The 16,620-nt window shown below is 40.2% G+C and overlaps 1 protein-coding gene across 1 annotated transcript; it reads left to right on the top strand.

Moving 5' to 3' along the window:
• Positions 1-765: 765 nt before the first annotated feature.
• Positions 766-14,771, top strand: fbln5 (fibulin 5). Its single transcript, XM_078277947.1, has 11 exons — positions 766-1,152; positions 1,316-1,370; positions 1,629-1,677; positions 1,877-2,152; positions 8,161-8,283; positions 10,048-10,164; positions 10,391-10,507; positions 10,769-10,891; positions 11,442-11,568; positions 11,688-11,883; positions 13,925-14,771. Exons 1-11 carry the CDS (start codon positions 1,109-1,111, stop codon positions 14,084-14,086), a joined length of 1,389 nt encoding a protein of 462 aa, XP_078134073.1. The 5' UTR covers positions 766-1,108; the 3' UTR covers positions 14,087-14,771.
• Positions 14,772-16,620: the final 1,849 nt, after the last annotated feature.

The following is a 16,620-nucleotide window of genomic DNA, read 5'->3' as shown; positions in this document are numbered from 1 at the left end:
GGCTGTAACTGCAGATTGTGGTAGATCAGAGGCTTGAGACTGCTCATATGTTAAAGTAAAGTACTATTATATAGTTATATATATGTAAATGGGTGCCGTTTTTTCCCTATTTTTAGGCACTAAGGAAGTTTTGGAAGATAAGTGCCTGCATTTTTTGCTAATTAGATAGTTGTATAATCAGGATTGTAAATGGTTAATATAAATATATATATATATATATATATATTTACAAAATGTAAAAACTGCACATTTAAAAGGTTTTACCTGACCAGAGATGGCCAGTGCATAACTGAGCTGCTCTACATTTTTGTATAGACATCAATCAGGCGCTGCAGAGGGAATGTTACAGGATTTCTCCAGGTGTATTGATCCAATGTAAAAACTGTAAATCCAGCTGTAAAATAATTTTTGTAGATGTGATATCTGAAACTCAGACGTGTCAAAAAGGAGTTGGATTACCTTGAACTTGGATGATCTTTAACCGAGGTTAGTACCCGTGATGTAATTGGAATTTCAAATCAAATAAAGGCACTGCTGCTGACCCTTTACTGCTGTGCGTTTTGTCGTCTTTTTTTTTCCTCTAAAACGCGCGCATTCAGGCAAACCAGATGTGGCTACTACAGCGTGGATCGTCTGATTGACTGCGCCAGATGTGCAGTGTCATTTAGCTGTATGAGGATGGAGAGGGGGGGGCTGTTTATGTTATTTGGAAAACAGACACCCACTGTGTATGCTTTATGCCTTTTTCAGCACAGGAGTATAGCAGCTTGTTGGAGTGAGTGTGCCGCTGTCTCTGCGCTCTGACCGGAGGGGGCTGGCTCTCTCTGATTGAATCCAGCTGTTGTGAATGTGCTCGGAGGGGGCCAGTCAATTTGCATTGCTAAATAATCTGTAGAGCCGACAGAGTGGAGCAGAAACAGAACAGTCCATTTTGAAAAGGCATTCTTGCGACACTTGGTCAATGTACCGAAGCTTCGGCTCGACCAGACAGCGGTTAATGAGAACCTGGTCTCGGCTTTCGCGTAAAGGCGCATATTTGGGGGGTGGCGAGGGGATTTGGGGAGAATTTACGGGTCGTCTAAATCTTTCTTTTGAGAAACCATAAACCATGCTTTTTGAAATACGTGGCTTCAGGTTTTGCTCTTCTGCAAGGTCAGTAATCTTCTTTCTTTTTTCTTTGCGCAACGGAGTTAGTTGAGTTGTTTTTGCTTTAGTTATGCGTTTGAATGAATACGTAACGGGCTGCTTGCACGGAGTTCCGGGTCTTTGCTCGTCTCTAAGTATAATTTAAAATCTTAAATTTCCCTCTTTGCAGGATGTTGGCAGCTCTGGTATTTATTCTGCTTTGCATCCAGCCTGGACATGGACAGGTAACAGCACCTTCCCTCAGTGTTTTCAGGGATTTCATTCATCTAGACCTCAGGGTCATGGTCTGGAGATGTGCCATCTAATTTTGATGAAGTGAATAGCTTTAATGACCCAAGAAAACTGTGATTAAACTGTCAGTATGGAAAATAGCAAGGCACGACACAATGTAACAGATACAACTTCATGCTATAATCATATTTCATGGATAGTTAGTCAGAAATTTCAAACACTCAAACAGCTTCTTGATCATCTCTCCTCAGACCTGCACAGATGGTTTTTCATATGACCACAGAGCGAGACAGTGTGTAGGTGAGTGACATCTGCTCTCCTATTTTGAAAAGTTACCTTGTGGGCATGTCATAGCAGACACTTTTATAGAGTAAAACAAAGTGGAGTGTGAACTAAAATGAGTTCCCAAACTTAACATAGTGACAAGCGAATGGATCACAAGCCCACAGATGTTCTGGATGCAGGAATGCCCTTATCAGTGCACCGCTCTGTATTCCAGATGTGGATGAGTGCCGTACCCTGCCAGATGTTTGCCGAGGAGACATGCGCTGTGTGAACCAGAACGGAGGCTATCTGTGCATCCCGAGGAGCTTGTACAACCAGCCGTACAGACCGGAGACCCCGGCCCTGCCTGAGCCAGTTTACCCGGACCCATCGGGTGGAGGCGCCTTCCTCCCTGCTCTTCCGAGGTCTGTGGAGCCCAGCTACCCCAGAGTGAGGACCACTGCGCAGTGCATCCTGGGATATACTCCTGCAGAGGATGGCACCTGTAATGGTGAGTGATGTCTGCAGACATGAATAAGTGCTCAGATCCAATGTAAAAAATACTCCACTGTAAGTAAGTCATGCAATCAAAATCATACTTCAGTAAAAATCCAGAAGTATCAGCAGAATGTGCTTTAAGAATCCAAAGTAAAAGTACTTTTTTGTAAAAAAAAAAAAATGACACCTGTGACTGATAGATTACAATAAATAACATAAATGTGTAAGCAGTACTTTTAACTACTTTATATAGTTTGGTAGTTTGGTCCAGGGGTTCCCAACCCAGTATGTCACAAGATAAATCTAAGGTGTCCTGAGATGGTTAATGGAATATCTGTTTTTGTTGTAAAATATTGGATCACATCGGTGGGCCTGCAACAGTTATTTAAATTAAACCAGCTGAGAAGTTTAGAGGGGAAATGTCTCTTTTTGGTGGAGCTGCTAACAAGTCATAGATATCTGAAATGTGTCAAAGGGCCCCAACTAAACACGCATTGTTTTTGTAAGAGGTCACAAGCCAAACCGGTTGAAAACACATTATTTAATTTTGAACAAAGCATTGTTTTATGAAGTTTCTTTGTTTTTTTTGTACAAAATCTTTATCTGTAAAGTAACCAGTGAGCCTAGCTGTCAGATACATATAGTGGAGTAGAAGTATAAAGTAGCATAAAATGGAAATACTCAAGTACTTCAACATTGTCCTGAAGTGTAGAGCACTTGAGTAAATGTACTTAGTTACTTTCAATCACAGTTTGATTCCCTTTAATCAGGACAGTTCATGTAGCTACAGATAGAATGTCATATAAGACTGATGCAGGCACAGTGCTGCAACCCTTACTTTTCTTGTCTTTAAGACAAAAAAAGTAAGTGGACAGGGCTGCACAAGATAACCCCCATACTTCACTTTCTCCCAAATAAATGGTCCCTATGAAAACCGTTTACAGCAAGGTTTGTAGATAATCAAGAATAAGGGGGAAAGACGTTTTGCTGTTGAGTTGTTCAGATATTTTGTAATGATCTGTGAAGAATTGTATTACTGGATTGGTAGATATCTCAAAACCTCTACACATGAAACCAAAACTACCTGCATGACCAGACACTAATCATGGCAGATGAAATGTTTTTTTTTGTGTGATTTGGGTGAACTGATCCTTTTTAAGCAGGAGAACATGTCAAATAACACTGATGCACAAACAGGCAGTGTTGCAACCCTCACTTTTCTTGTCTTCAAGACAGATTGAAAAATGTGGAGGAAATACCACTGGGTCCTATTTATCAAAAGTGCTGCTCAATGTTTTCAGTTGTTTGTTTATAGCGGCCACACACAAACCTTGTTTAGTTATTCACAGTGGGTCAGCATGTGCTCCCATTCAGCACAGACAGTGAATGCAGCCAATGAGCCTGAAGTCAGTTTGCCGTTCCTGCAACTGCCGTGGTTGCCGATAAGGATCAGATTAAAATGAAGCAAAAAAAAAAAAAAAACAGGGGTTGTCTCTTTACAACCCCTGTGTCACCGGTTGAGTATGTAACTGGTGACATGTGCAACATAGGAACTGCTTTCAAATTTGCTCTCCTGGAAACATTGTAGTGAGTTTAAAAGAATTCATGTGTAGTGAGTGTTCACATCATGTTTTAAGGATCATTACAGCATTATTAGCTGCAAGAGTGGATGGTGTGTGTCTTTTGCTGCAGCTATTTGCTGTGTCTTGTCCCTTTGCTGGATCTCTGAAGAGGCTCTGCTCGAAAGATGTGAATGTTTTGAGAAAGTCACTCCCGACAACTGCTGTTAAATCACGTGTGAAACTAGATGGACGTGGTGACGCAAGGCCAGGAATTCAGTATATGTCATAGGAGATTATGGTTGAACTCCAGGGAAATGCATGAATCCTTCAGATCCCAGGGACAGATGTTGTTTAATGCTCGGTGCAGCGTCATGTCTGCCCAGTGCCCACACCCAGCCTGAGCAGCGGGACCTTCAGCTCCTCACAGTGGGGACATTTCTGCTTTGTGATTGATTTCACAACCACAAGAGACCTCAGCTGCTGCTGTCCCCCCCCCCAAACCCAAACTGTCTTAAATACATCTTAACATCATTTCCCCAGTGTGTCCAGCCGGGAGAAGTTATTTAAAATAGCCTCCTTGAAGTCCATTTGTGGTGTTTTAGGTAAATCAGCCGTGACCATGTAATGAGTGGAAAATGTACACATATAGTGCAGTTTTTTCCCTCGAAAGAGGGCTTTAGAGTTTAGCTCATGCACAAATACGGACTGTTTCTCTTTGTAGGGGAGAAGGCCTGTCAGGGATCGGCTCACAACCTTGTTTGGGTAAACTACACCATCACAGTGCCAAAGATGAGGTCATGTGTTGCCAATTCTTTGTAGGGGTCATTTGGAACAAGTCCTCACACCCCTAAAGGCTGGTGTGTGTGTGTGTGTGTGTGTGTGTGTGTGTCTGTCTGTGTGTTTCTGTCTGTGTGTGTTTCTGTCTGTCTGTGTGTTTCTGTCTGTCTGTGTGTTACTGTGTGTGTGTAGTGATGTAATGGGTTGTTCCTTGAGGCTGCATTGGGGCAGAAATTACACAGACTGTGACTTCCTGTCTGAACCTGCAACAAACATGACTTTGTCTTTACGTTAATGGCACTACGCTCCATCAATGTCACTAATGGCACCAGTCTGGGAGAACAAAACAAATCAGGCCTCGGCTATGCGTTTATGCGTTTGTGGGTTTTTTTTCTCCAAGGTCAGCACTACAAAGCCCTTTTTACAAGAGTTATGGTCTGTATAGTAGTCTTATCCCTCTCTTAGCTAATTTCTGGAGCCCATCCGTTTAGCAGATCACACAATTTACAAAAATACATTATTATTTTGTTCTATCTAGCCATGCAGATACACTATATGGCATTTAATTAAGTGGACACCCGATTGTTGAACATCTAATTCCAAAACCATTTATGCTAATCTGCTGCTGTAACAGCCTCCACACTTGTGGGAGGAAACTCCACCAGATTTCAGAGCCTGGCTGCAGGGATTTTCTCCCAATCAACCACGAGAGCATTAGTGAGGTTGGCCACTAATGTCAGGGGATAAGGCCTGGCTTGCAGTCAGTGTGAAGAGTTCCAAAGATGTTGGATGGGGTCTGTGCAGACCAGTCAAGTTCTTCCACACCAATCATTTCTTTGTGGACCTGGCTTTGTGAATGGGTGCGTTGCCGTGTTGAAACAGGAAAGGGCCTTCCCCAAATTGTTGACTCAAAGTTGGAAGCAGAATTACAGTCGAAAGAGTCATTGTATGCTATAGCATTAAGATTTTCCTGAAAACAGTGGTTAGACATTTTGGCAAATATACTTATTTGCCTTCTTGCTGAGCATTAAATGAGAAGAGTGATACCACTGTCATGTTGGTATGGTAAATGTGAAGCTACAGCCATAACACGTATCTCATTTGTTTAATCCAAACAAAAATGAAAGTATAAAAAAAAAAAGTCTGGCACAATTTGCGACCAGAGAGGCTTGTGCCTCGACACAGAGGTCCCAGGGTTCAAGTCCAGCCTGTGGCGATTTCCTGCGTGTCTTCCCCCCTCTCTCCCCTTTCTCACCTATCTGTCTTATCGATTAAAGGCGGAAAACCCCCAAAAAATAATCTTAAAAAAAAGCTGAACTATTCCTTTAACTGGAGCAAAGGGGCATTGCCCAAAACAGACCAGAATTATGTGGACGGGTGCACAAGATAACCCACAGGCTTCACTTTCTCCCGAAGAAATAGTCCCTATGAAAACGCTCTGTAGATAATCAAGAATAAGGGCGAAAGACATGTTGCTGTTGAGTTTTTCAGATATCATTTTTTAATACTCTCTGAACATCTGTGCATTAAAACCAAAACTACCTGCTTAACCAGACACTTATAATGGCAGAGAATTGTTTTTTTGTGATTTGGGTGAACTGATTCTTTAAGCAGGAGATAGATTGCTCAAGCACCCTTTTACACACTGTCATATGAACCAGCAGCCCAGAGTGTTGTAAGTCAAATGATGCATCCAGAGTTCAGATACTGTTTCTTTCTCCTCACGTGGGACTGTGCTGTTCATTTCCGCTCATAACTCCAGTTTTGGGGATTTTCATGTTTTCACTTAAGGATTACATGCTCCTCTGTGGCTTGAGAAAAATGTCCAAACTTGTAGGCTTTTGAAACCAAAAATGCATGGTAATTGATCTAAGAAGACTGTTTTGTGAAATGTTTCTCATCACAGTTATAAGTTGCTTATGAGCACATTCAGTGTTTTTTCCATGTGCATTGAGAGCAGACGAGGAACACAGCTGACATGTTCATCGGTGTAACTAAGAGGACCTGGCATTAAAAGCCACCGGGGATTATTTTGAATCCGTTTGTGTACAAATTTGATGTCAAAATCTTTCAACTATTCAAGTTTTCTCAGTTTTTCTATATGTGGCCGACATGTCAAACAAAATCCCATCTGTCATGTCTCCCCTGAAGCTGATCAGGGTTGTCAGCGGTGACCCCAAAGCTTGTGGGCAGCTCATGAAACAGTCTATATAAGGAGCTGAACTGAAACGCTCCTGCAGCTTGTGTGTGTGTGTGTGTGTGTGTGTGTGTGTGTGTGTGTGTGTGTGTGTGTGTGTGTGTGTGTGTGTGTGTGTGTGTGTGTGTGTGTGTGTGTGTGTGTGTGTGTGTGTGTGTGTGTGTGTGTGTGTGTGTGTGCGTGTGTGCGCGCTGGAGATCCACATTAAGGCCACACATGGGGTGCAGATGAAGACCGTTCAGAGAGGTTTTGACTGGTAACTGCATGCAGGTGTCGGGGGCCGTGTAGCTGTTGGCTAGCAGCCGAGCACTCCGGGCCTTAGCCACCCCCCCACCCCCGTGAAGGGCCAGTGGTCCAAGTTGGCACAAAGGGCAGCAGTCCCACCGACAGACGTTATCACTTATCGTAACTGCCTGTCCAAAAAAAACACTCCCACCCACTTCCCCCACCTCTTTTCTAGAGATTGGTGACTTCATGGTCTGAGAACCATAAACAGAAGTTGGAATTTTTGATTTGTCATATCCTCATAAGGAAATATGGCTATTATGATGTAGTGTATGTGCTGCGTCAAAAGGAATTCAGATTGTAATCTGAGAAATCTTTAATCTTGTGCAAAAACAACTGTACATTGATGCTGGACTGAAACGTTAACTGTTGTGTTAAGAGTTTTATTTTAAACACAGGGTGGTGAAAACCGAGTGTTGGAAAAACCGACTTTTGACTAAAAGATTGTAGGTGCAATCTCCGAGCCAGCAGTCTACAGGTTTTTGAGCAAGGCATGTAACCCTCAAAAAGTGTAGTAGAGTTACCTTCAGTAGGCTTTGAAGCTTTTATGATTTGATTATAACATCGGTACTATAAATTAGAAAAAAGGACATCCTATTTCCAAACAGAAGTTCCCTTTCCCACTCCACTCAAACACAGACACAAGAGGGGTCAAACTAATAAAGGGGCTTGCTTAGAAGTAGTTTTCTGTTGTGACGTCCTATACAGTATGACATTCTTCCATAAGCAGCAACTTTTCCTAACTCTGTAGACCTTATGAGGCTCTCCAGGTGTCGCTTTAGTGTAGATTCTAAGGACTACTTCCAAGCTGAAACAAAAAAAAACATGTATGCAAGTTTACATAATCATACTGAAAACTAAAAGTTAATGTGCTAAATGTCTATTTGATAAGTTTTCATAATGTCCCCATCATAATGTCCCATCATTTTACCATAATAATCATGTACAGAATAGAACCAGGCAATATCAATGTACAGCATATGTTTAGAGTATCTGGTCAAGATTTTATTTATTCACGTTTTTATTGGACCCTGAAGTCCTTATGTCTTTTTGTGATTCTTCTATGTAATTTGACTGCTGTAACAATGTTATTTCATTGATTGTTATCTAGTCCATTACATTCTCCACTCTACAAAAACAGAAAAGAAACTATTAATAATAACCCCCCTCTCTTTTCTCGACTCCTTCTCTGTGTTCCAGACATCGATGAATGTGAGACAAACTCTCATCACTGTAACCCCACCCAGGTCTGCATCAACACAGCAGGTGGCTACACCTGTTCCTGCACTGAAGGATTCTGGCTCATTGGGGGGCAGTGCCAGGGTGAGTGAACATCAGCATACCATTGTCAAAATAATTGTGGAGGACTGGTTTTGCATATTCCAATTGCAGGTACTTTACAATAGTGCTGCTAAATGTTTTCCTAAGTGTACCAGTCAGTTTATTAGAGGACAAATCCGGCGCAAAATGAACCTAGGGGTTAATAACACATGTGTACTGAGTCGACTGTTCCCTGGGATATGTTTTCATGCTAATCGAATGTGACCAGTTTTAGCGCAAACCGCTAATTAGCTTATAACGCTAGTCGTCAGGGCAAGGGTAAAGTAAAAAGAAATGGCTATTTCTACACCACTAACAAGGCTCAAAATAGCACCACACTTCCACGGTAGCATAATGAGGGTCCCTACATGTAAACCGAAGCAATGAGAACTTTATAAGTGTACAGACAGTTTATTAAAAAGATAGTTTAGAAAGACAGTACCGTTCACGTATACAGGCGGGCGCCATCTTGGGAAAACAGTCATGAGCAGTTGAAAGACGAACGCTGTGTAACCAGTAACCAGTAACATAGCTCAAGCATGGCGTTCGTCGTTCGTCTTTCTAAACTATCTTTTTAATAAACTGTCTGTACACTTACAAAGTTCTCAATGCTTCGGTTTACATGTAGGGACCCTCATTATGCTACCGTGGAAGTGTGGTGCTATTTTGAGCCTTGTTAGTGGTGTAGAAATAGCCATTTATTTTTACTTTACCCTTGCCCCGACTACTAGCGTTATAAGCTAATTAACGGTTTGGGCTAAAACTGGTCACATTTGATTAGTATGAAACATATCCCAGAGAACGGTCGGCTCAGTACACGTGTTATTAACCCCTAGGTTCATTTTGCGCCAGATTTGTCCTTTAAAGGTTGTAAAAATGAACTTGCTTGAGAAAGGTAATCCATCATAGTGAACATTGTTATTTTGCACTAACGTAAATACTAACAGAAACAGTTGGAACTCCCTTAAGTTGCGATGCATTTAAGGAAGCTCTGACATTTGAAAGTCAAGCATTTGTTACTAAAAGGCATCTGATTCACAAGCCATGTTGTTTGGGAAAAATCTGAAAGGCCAACAGTGATTAACCATTGTGAAAAGGATAATGTATATTCAGTGACTTCTAGCATTCAGAAAGGTTGATTGTCTCAAGTCTGTGAGGTTTTGCTTAAAATCCCCAACAAGAAACAGTTATCATACCATATTAAAAAAAAAAATTTTTTTAGTAATTATTCATTGAGATTGTTTATTCCTGTCAAGGAGGTTTATAGTTTGTTTTTCTTTTTTAAAATACTGTAATAAACGCAATGGCAGCCTTGAAGGTACAAAGTTGATTTGGCAGTAAAGTGGATTGTGCATGATTTGTAGTTATTGGCCTAAACTATTCAAAACCACCCAAGTGCTCCATTACACTAAAACAAAATACACACAAAATAAATGAGACAATGGCCAAGTAGGGATATGATTGTAGGTCCCAAAATTAAGACCATATTACTTAGCACTGTTGGATAGTGTAGAAAAGACAATGCTTCTTGTCTTCCTTTTACAAAATGCCTTTACAAGCTCTAAAAGCTTTAGAACAGCGCCCTCTTCATGGTCTGTGCAGTGAAGCAGCTCAGCAGAGTTTTTGCCAAATCACATCAATAAATCGTGAACGTACTAAAATAAAGGTTATGAAGCTGGGTTTTTATTCATATCACAGTAAACAGACCTACATTATAGATGTGTATGTTGTGATTCATAACCAGTTTGTCTCTTTCTTTTTGACCAGATATTGATGAATGTCGCTATGGTTACTGCCAACAGCTGTGTGCCAACGTCCCCGGCTCTTATTCCTGCTCCTGTAATCCCGGCTTCATCCTCAACCCGGACAGCAGGACCTGTCAAGGTACACACACACACACACACACACAGACACACACAGACACACAGACACAGACACACACACACAGCACACACACCGACACACACACACACACACACACACACACACACACACAGGCATAATAAATGCCCTGTGCAAAGAAACAGGCTCATTGTTTCTTTTCACACTTCCATGCCAGGTACCAATGTTGTATTAAACATGTTCTGTTCCACATCTGTTGTTCTTGCAGATGTGGATGAGTGTGAAGATGAACCGTGCAGTCACGGCTGCTTTAATACCTACGGCTCCTTTATGTGCAACTGTGACGAGGGATTTGAGTTGGCGGCCGACGGTACTTCTTGCATCGGTGAGACGAGTGGGTTGTGGTTTTTGTATTTTAATGGTGTTGATGGGTGATCAATTCCTTTATCTGAAAAAATTATCACTGCTCATGTACACACATTCATTCTCCCTTTTGGGGGGGAGGGGCTTAGGAGACCGTTTTGGGCTTTAGCAGAAAGGGGGGAGGGACTGAGAAGTTGTTGATGTTCATTTTTGGCTAAGTCCTGGATCTTTGCAATCCTACCTACGGCACCTTTAAATATATATTTTTTTTAATTCCCTGTAGACTTGGATGAGTGCAGCTTCTCTGAGTTTCTGTGTCAGTACAGATGTGTGAACACCCCCGGCTCCTTCTCCTGCATCTGTCCGCCTGGATATTACGTATTTGAGGACGGCAGGAGTTGTGAAGGTAACTGAATAACTGAATAAATGTTCATTTTTAATGTCAATTTGGGCGCAGTTTAGATGCAAATATTTGTGCAACTACGAATGGAAACATTATTCAAAAAGCTGCTGTGAATTGTCTTGTTGTGTATTGTAATTCTTTTTTTAATCAGAAAAGTGTATAACGTAATTTAAACCTGCTTGCTTTGATCATTTTTGCTAGGAATACTTTTCATCCATCCCCTAAAATGTGTCATATTTGAGCTTTTTATTTGGTTAAAATTCCACACCTGCAACTAAACAATTTATTTAAATGAATCCAGCATTTAGACTAGTTGCAAATATGTGTAGCATGTTTACTGATCAGTTTTTACATCAGCTAATGTTTAAAACAAGTTTTTTTTTAGTATTATTATGTGATCTCTTTGTACAGTATTTGTATGGCACAGTCATTCTCACTAACTGTACTGTTGATGCTTTCTCAATGTTGTTTCTCTGATGATGATGATGATGATGATGATGATGATGATGTTGATGTTGTTTTAACTGACTTTGTTGTGTGTTTGATTTTGAAGATATCAATGAATGTGACACTGGTAACAACACCTGTACAACAGCACAAGTATGTTTCAATTTCCAGGGAGGCTATACATGCCTGGATGCTTTACAGTGTCACTCTCCTTACATCGAAGTTAGTGACAAGTGAGTACTTCTACTGTACCATAACATTTATGTTCATTATCACACGGCATCACCTAACACAAAGTTACATTTATTTACTTGTGTGTGTGTGTGTGTGTGTGTGTCCTCCTCCTCTGCAGTCAGTGTATGTGTTCAGCTGAGAACCCTGCCTGCAGGGACAAACCCTTCACTATTCTGTACCGACACATGGACTTGTCGTCGGGGCGCAGCGTGCCTGCAGACATCTTCCAGATGCAGGCCACCACGCGCTACCCCGGCGCCTTCTACATCTTCCAGATAAAGTCGGGCAACGAAGGACGAGAGTTTTACATGAGGGTGAGTACTTTCCGAGATCCGTGAACTGCTCAAGTGTCACATTAACACCCTAAAAGCAGAGGTGTCAAACTCATTTTCACTAAGGGCCACACTGGGAAATGAGAATCATGTCAAGGACAAGAAATGTATAGTTTATTGACATGCTTTATTGTCTTCCTGTCGACCATGCAACTTGTTGTTTTTCTGGGTCGAAATTTATAACAAAGTTAGTTTTCAACGTCGCTTTTCCCAATGTTTTTGTCACTTTTTACATCGTTTTTGTAACCTTTTTTGACGTTTTTGACACGTTTTTAAAACGTTTTTTTCTGACGTTTTTTAAGCTTTTTTTCAAAATTTTTTTTCAAATGCTATAAAATTGAATAAATCATCCAAATTCAAGGAAAGCAGGGAACTGATCATTTATTTTACTTGTAAAGAGCGTTGCAGGGAATCATCCACATTCTTTTTTTTTTTTTGACAATTTGGTTGAAAGAAACTAAAATTTCTGATATAGAAACTTTGAAAATGGGTCAAATTTGACCCGAGGACAACAGGAGGGTTAAATCAAGAAAAGCCAAATATTTTTGACTGTATTACTGCATGTCTCATATACATTATACATATACACATTCTCACTTACAGTTTGGTCTACATAAAACTCCAAAAGTCAGCAAAAAAAAGTTCCTTAGCCATCATAAAATTTAGCAAATCAAGCAAAACAATGATTACGTTTGTAAGACTAGGCTACCACACAACCGACTCACAACAACCTGTTTCACAGCCTGAATATGAAAACTCTTCTGCTTTGAGTGTCGTGAATTGCAGTTTGAAAAACAGTTTCCCGTCTTTTTGGTTCGGAGCACAACTAGGCGGGCCAAAAATCCTTGTGAACCTGAATTGATATGCAGACAGTCATATATTGTTGTAAATACATTTTCATTTGTTGTTTTAAGCAACTCCTCTGGCATAAAAAAAAAAAGTCAAACTCTGTCACCAGAGAATCCAACGTAACTGCAGAAATGAATGGAAATTGCTGTACAGTTAAACAACTTTCTGTTGTTCTCTTATTTTTTAAATAAACATGGTAGGTTTGTGTTTAAAAATCTTACATTGAAAGATTAAATATAGCTATTATTTGATCCTAAGTCAAGTTTTGAGCTAAACCACTTTGTTACAGGTGTGATTCTGAATACACACCGTGGAAACATACATTATTCAGCTCTAATATCATTTGTTTACGTACCAGCAGGGCTTTTCCCACATTTTGACATGTCACAGTAGGAAAAACACAGCTGTGAATAATAAAATAAATAATGGCTAAATTACTGAGACATTTGAACAGAGTGTTATGTGTGTATGATGTTATTAGTAACACCTGCACTTTTCCTACTATGCAAAGTCAAATGCTGTGAAAAAGGGGACTATATATAAAGTAAATATGTAGGGTTTAATGCCTGCAAAGAAAGGGGAAGATGTCAAACATGATGCACCTGATCTTGGCCAGTAGATGGAGCAATAAGTGTGTGTAATGTGTTTGGGAGGATGATTTTTTTGGGGCTTTTCCGCCTTCAATTTGATAGGACAGCTAGGTGAGAAAGGGGAGAGACGGAAGGGGGTAGACATGCAGGAAATCATCACAGTGCGGATTTGAACCCTGGACCTCTGCGTCGAGGCATAAACCTCTCAGTATATGTGAGCCTGCTCTAACCACCAATCCAACCCGGCCACTGGGAGGGTGATTTTGAATAAACACAGATTTAAAAGAGACTTGTTGTGAGGATTAGTGTATATATTATCTGTGGCATGATTAAAATACCACAGGCTATAACAATATCCTTCTAAAGTTACCTTCTGTTGTCCTTGTTTAATCACACCCTGCTCTGGCTTTATGCACTATGGAAAACACATTAACTTTTTGACTTTGTACTTGTGTTTGCTAGATGTAAATGATACGACAAAATCCCTGGGACTTGGCTTTGGGCCATCGTGTGCAGCTGTCAGATTCAAGCGGTTCCTGCACTTAATTCCTTACATGCCTCTCCTTGTCTTCTTTATCTTTCAGCAAACCAGTAATGTGAGCGCCACACTCGTCTTGTCCCGGCCAATCAAGGGGCCCAGAGAGTTGGTGCTGGACTTGGAGATGGTCACGGTCAACAACGTCATCAACTTCCGAGGCAGCTCCATCATACGTCTGACAGTATTTGTCTCAGAGCACCCGTTCTGAGTGTCCCAAACGGGCCTCGGCGCCCACCAAAGAATCAAGCTGCGCTCATCTGCTGCAGCTGATGTAATGTTCGTATGAGACAGCTCATCACCCTTTTTTGTTTTTTTAAATCATTATGTCATCCTCAATAAAGACATGTCCGATAAAGACTCAGCCAGGTCCAGCTGATGGGAAAGCATCCCTGTGCTCGAATCCCCACTCTGGTTTAATGGACACTGAGCTTTTTATGACTGCGATAAGGACTTTCGACACAGAGATATATTTATGGTGTACAATTTCTGACATCCTCTATTTAGAAAATGACCCGAAAATGATGGAAATTACCCTCACGAAGTATATATATATATATACAATACAGTTTTTGTTTTTTTTCTCACAAGTTTCCCCAGTTGTCTGTGAATTTTCATCCCTTCAGATAAGCTGTGAAAACGACTTTCATATGCCTGAATTCAAATGCTGTCATTGCATCATGAATGCCATCAGATCATTGTCCTGTTTTATTATTTTTTTTATGAGACGGGAGGAGAGCCGGGTAAATGATGTAACAACCAGTCATTAACTGAATTATTGATCACAGTTTCTTTTAGACCAATAAATGTCTTCACCACACAACTGTCCCTGGCATGAGCAAGTCCCCTGAACTCCTGAAAGTACACCTTATTTACAACAGCACAGTGCTGTATTAGCACTATACTCATTTTTGGGAGGAGCACTAAAACAAAATTTGGGATTATATGAGTTATCACATTTTGAAGGCGCTACACCACATTTGTAGGATTTGGGCGCACAATAAAAACAATAAATGTTTTTTAACGACACATACTGTCCCTGGCATGAGCAGGCCCTTGAAAACCTGACACTATAGGGAAAACAAATGGGATTATATTGTCATATTTTCGGTGTATTATCACAAATTGTGTGTTTATTCATAACAAATGTTGGGGACACAGATTTGGGGGTGCTATAACAAATAATAATAAACCAATTTTTCTATAACAAAACCTAGGATTATATCAATTCAAATGTATAAAATTTTAGGGTGGCTATGGTAAATTTGTGAGATTTGGATGCATAATAACAACCATACATGTCTTCACATGACTGTCCCTGCCATAAGAAGGCCATAGAACTCCTGAAACTACAGCTAATTCTGGGATTATTATGTCATATTTTGTGGGGATTATAACAAATTATGGGATCAAATCTGATAACAAAATTTGGGAACACTACAATACCTATATCCCAAATTTGGGAGTAAATATGGGTCATTTAGCAAACTCAAACTCCCCACACAGCACTTCTGAACTCTTGACACATACTGTATACAGCTAATTTGGGGATTTTAATGTAATATTTCTAAGGGACTATAACAAATATTTGGACTATATCAAATAGCAATTACAATTTGGGGACACTTTACCATATTTGGGGGTTTATCAATGCTAAAGCACTGTAGACAAATTTGGGATTATATCAGTTAACAATATTTGGTGCTGCTGTACCATTTTTTATTTATTTTGGCATACTCTATACCCTACTATTTTGGGACCATAACAAAAGACAATCTTTGGGGGCAACTTCAAATTTAGAGATTTGTCTGCACAATAAAAAATTTTAGGATTATAACAGAGAACTTTTGAACACTCAATTTGAGGGATTTGGGAATAGTGAGACCGGGGGTAGTTGTAACACGGGTCAGTTGTAACACGGGTCAGTTGTAACATGTCCAATTTCTCCAATCGGGAACACATTTTGAATCACCTGATTCACTCTAAACATGCTCTGTTTAGTCCTCAATACACATGGGAAGAATTAACGCCCTGTGATAGACACTGCACATTTACCTCTTATTTTTTTGATAGCATTGCCGGGTTTGCAGTTAAACTCAACAAACTTTTGTTTATTGTTTGTCTTTATGGATATCTTTCATGCAGTGCTAATGTTTTAGCTGTAAATTAAACTAGTTCATGGCGACAATAGTCTGGGTTAGTTGTGACAAAAGTCTGGGTTACAAAATGTATTTATGTTTTTTTGCTTTAAATTTTGGTCTTGGAAAAGAAAGACTGACCGAAGCGTGCCTCTCAACCCATACACACACACACACACACACACACACACACACACACACACACACACACACACACACACAAATATTATATTAAAAGTCATTTAAATGTTGAATGAAAGCTTCAATATCAAGTTTTTGTTATTATTCTAATTTCATGATGTTACATTTCACCCCAGGGTATGGTACAACTAACCAGGACTATGGGGTCAATTGTAGCATTGTAACTGCTTGTGTTTGAGAGTAAACCATGCATTTTCTGTTTGGGTTGCAGAGATAACAGCTATATCATATTAGATCATTTTGGAACACCATCCCAATTTTTGGCAATGGGGGAACTGGGATTTTATCTGTTAACATACCACATTTGGGGGATTTGGGCGCAAAATAACAACAATAACTGTCAGTGAGTCTCAGTAAATAAAGACACACTGGACCTGGATTATGTAGAAAGTGTTGAAGTAGGAAG

This window comes from Sander vitreus, chromosome 20, assembly GCF_031162955.1.
Source record: "Sander vitreus isolate 19-12246 chromosome 20, sanVit1, whole genome shotgun sequence".
NCBI classification, from domain to species: domain Eukaryota; kingdom Metazoa; phylum Chordata; class Actinopteri; order Perciformes; family Percidae; genus Sander; species Sander vitreus.
The sequence above is the reverse complement of the archived record's forward strand: the minus strand, read 5'-3'. Positions and strand labels throughout refer to the sequence as shown.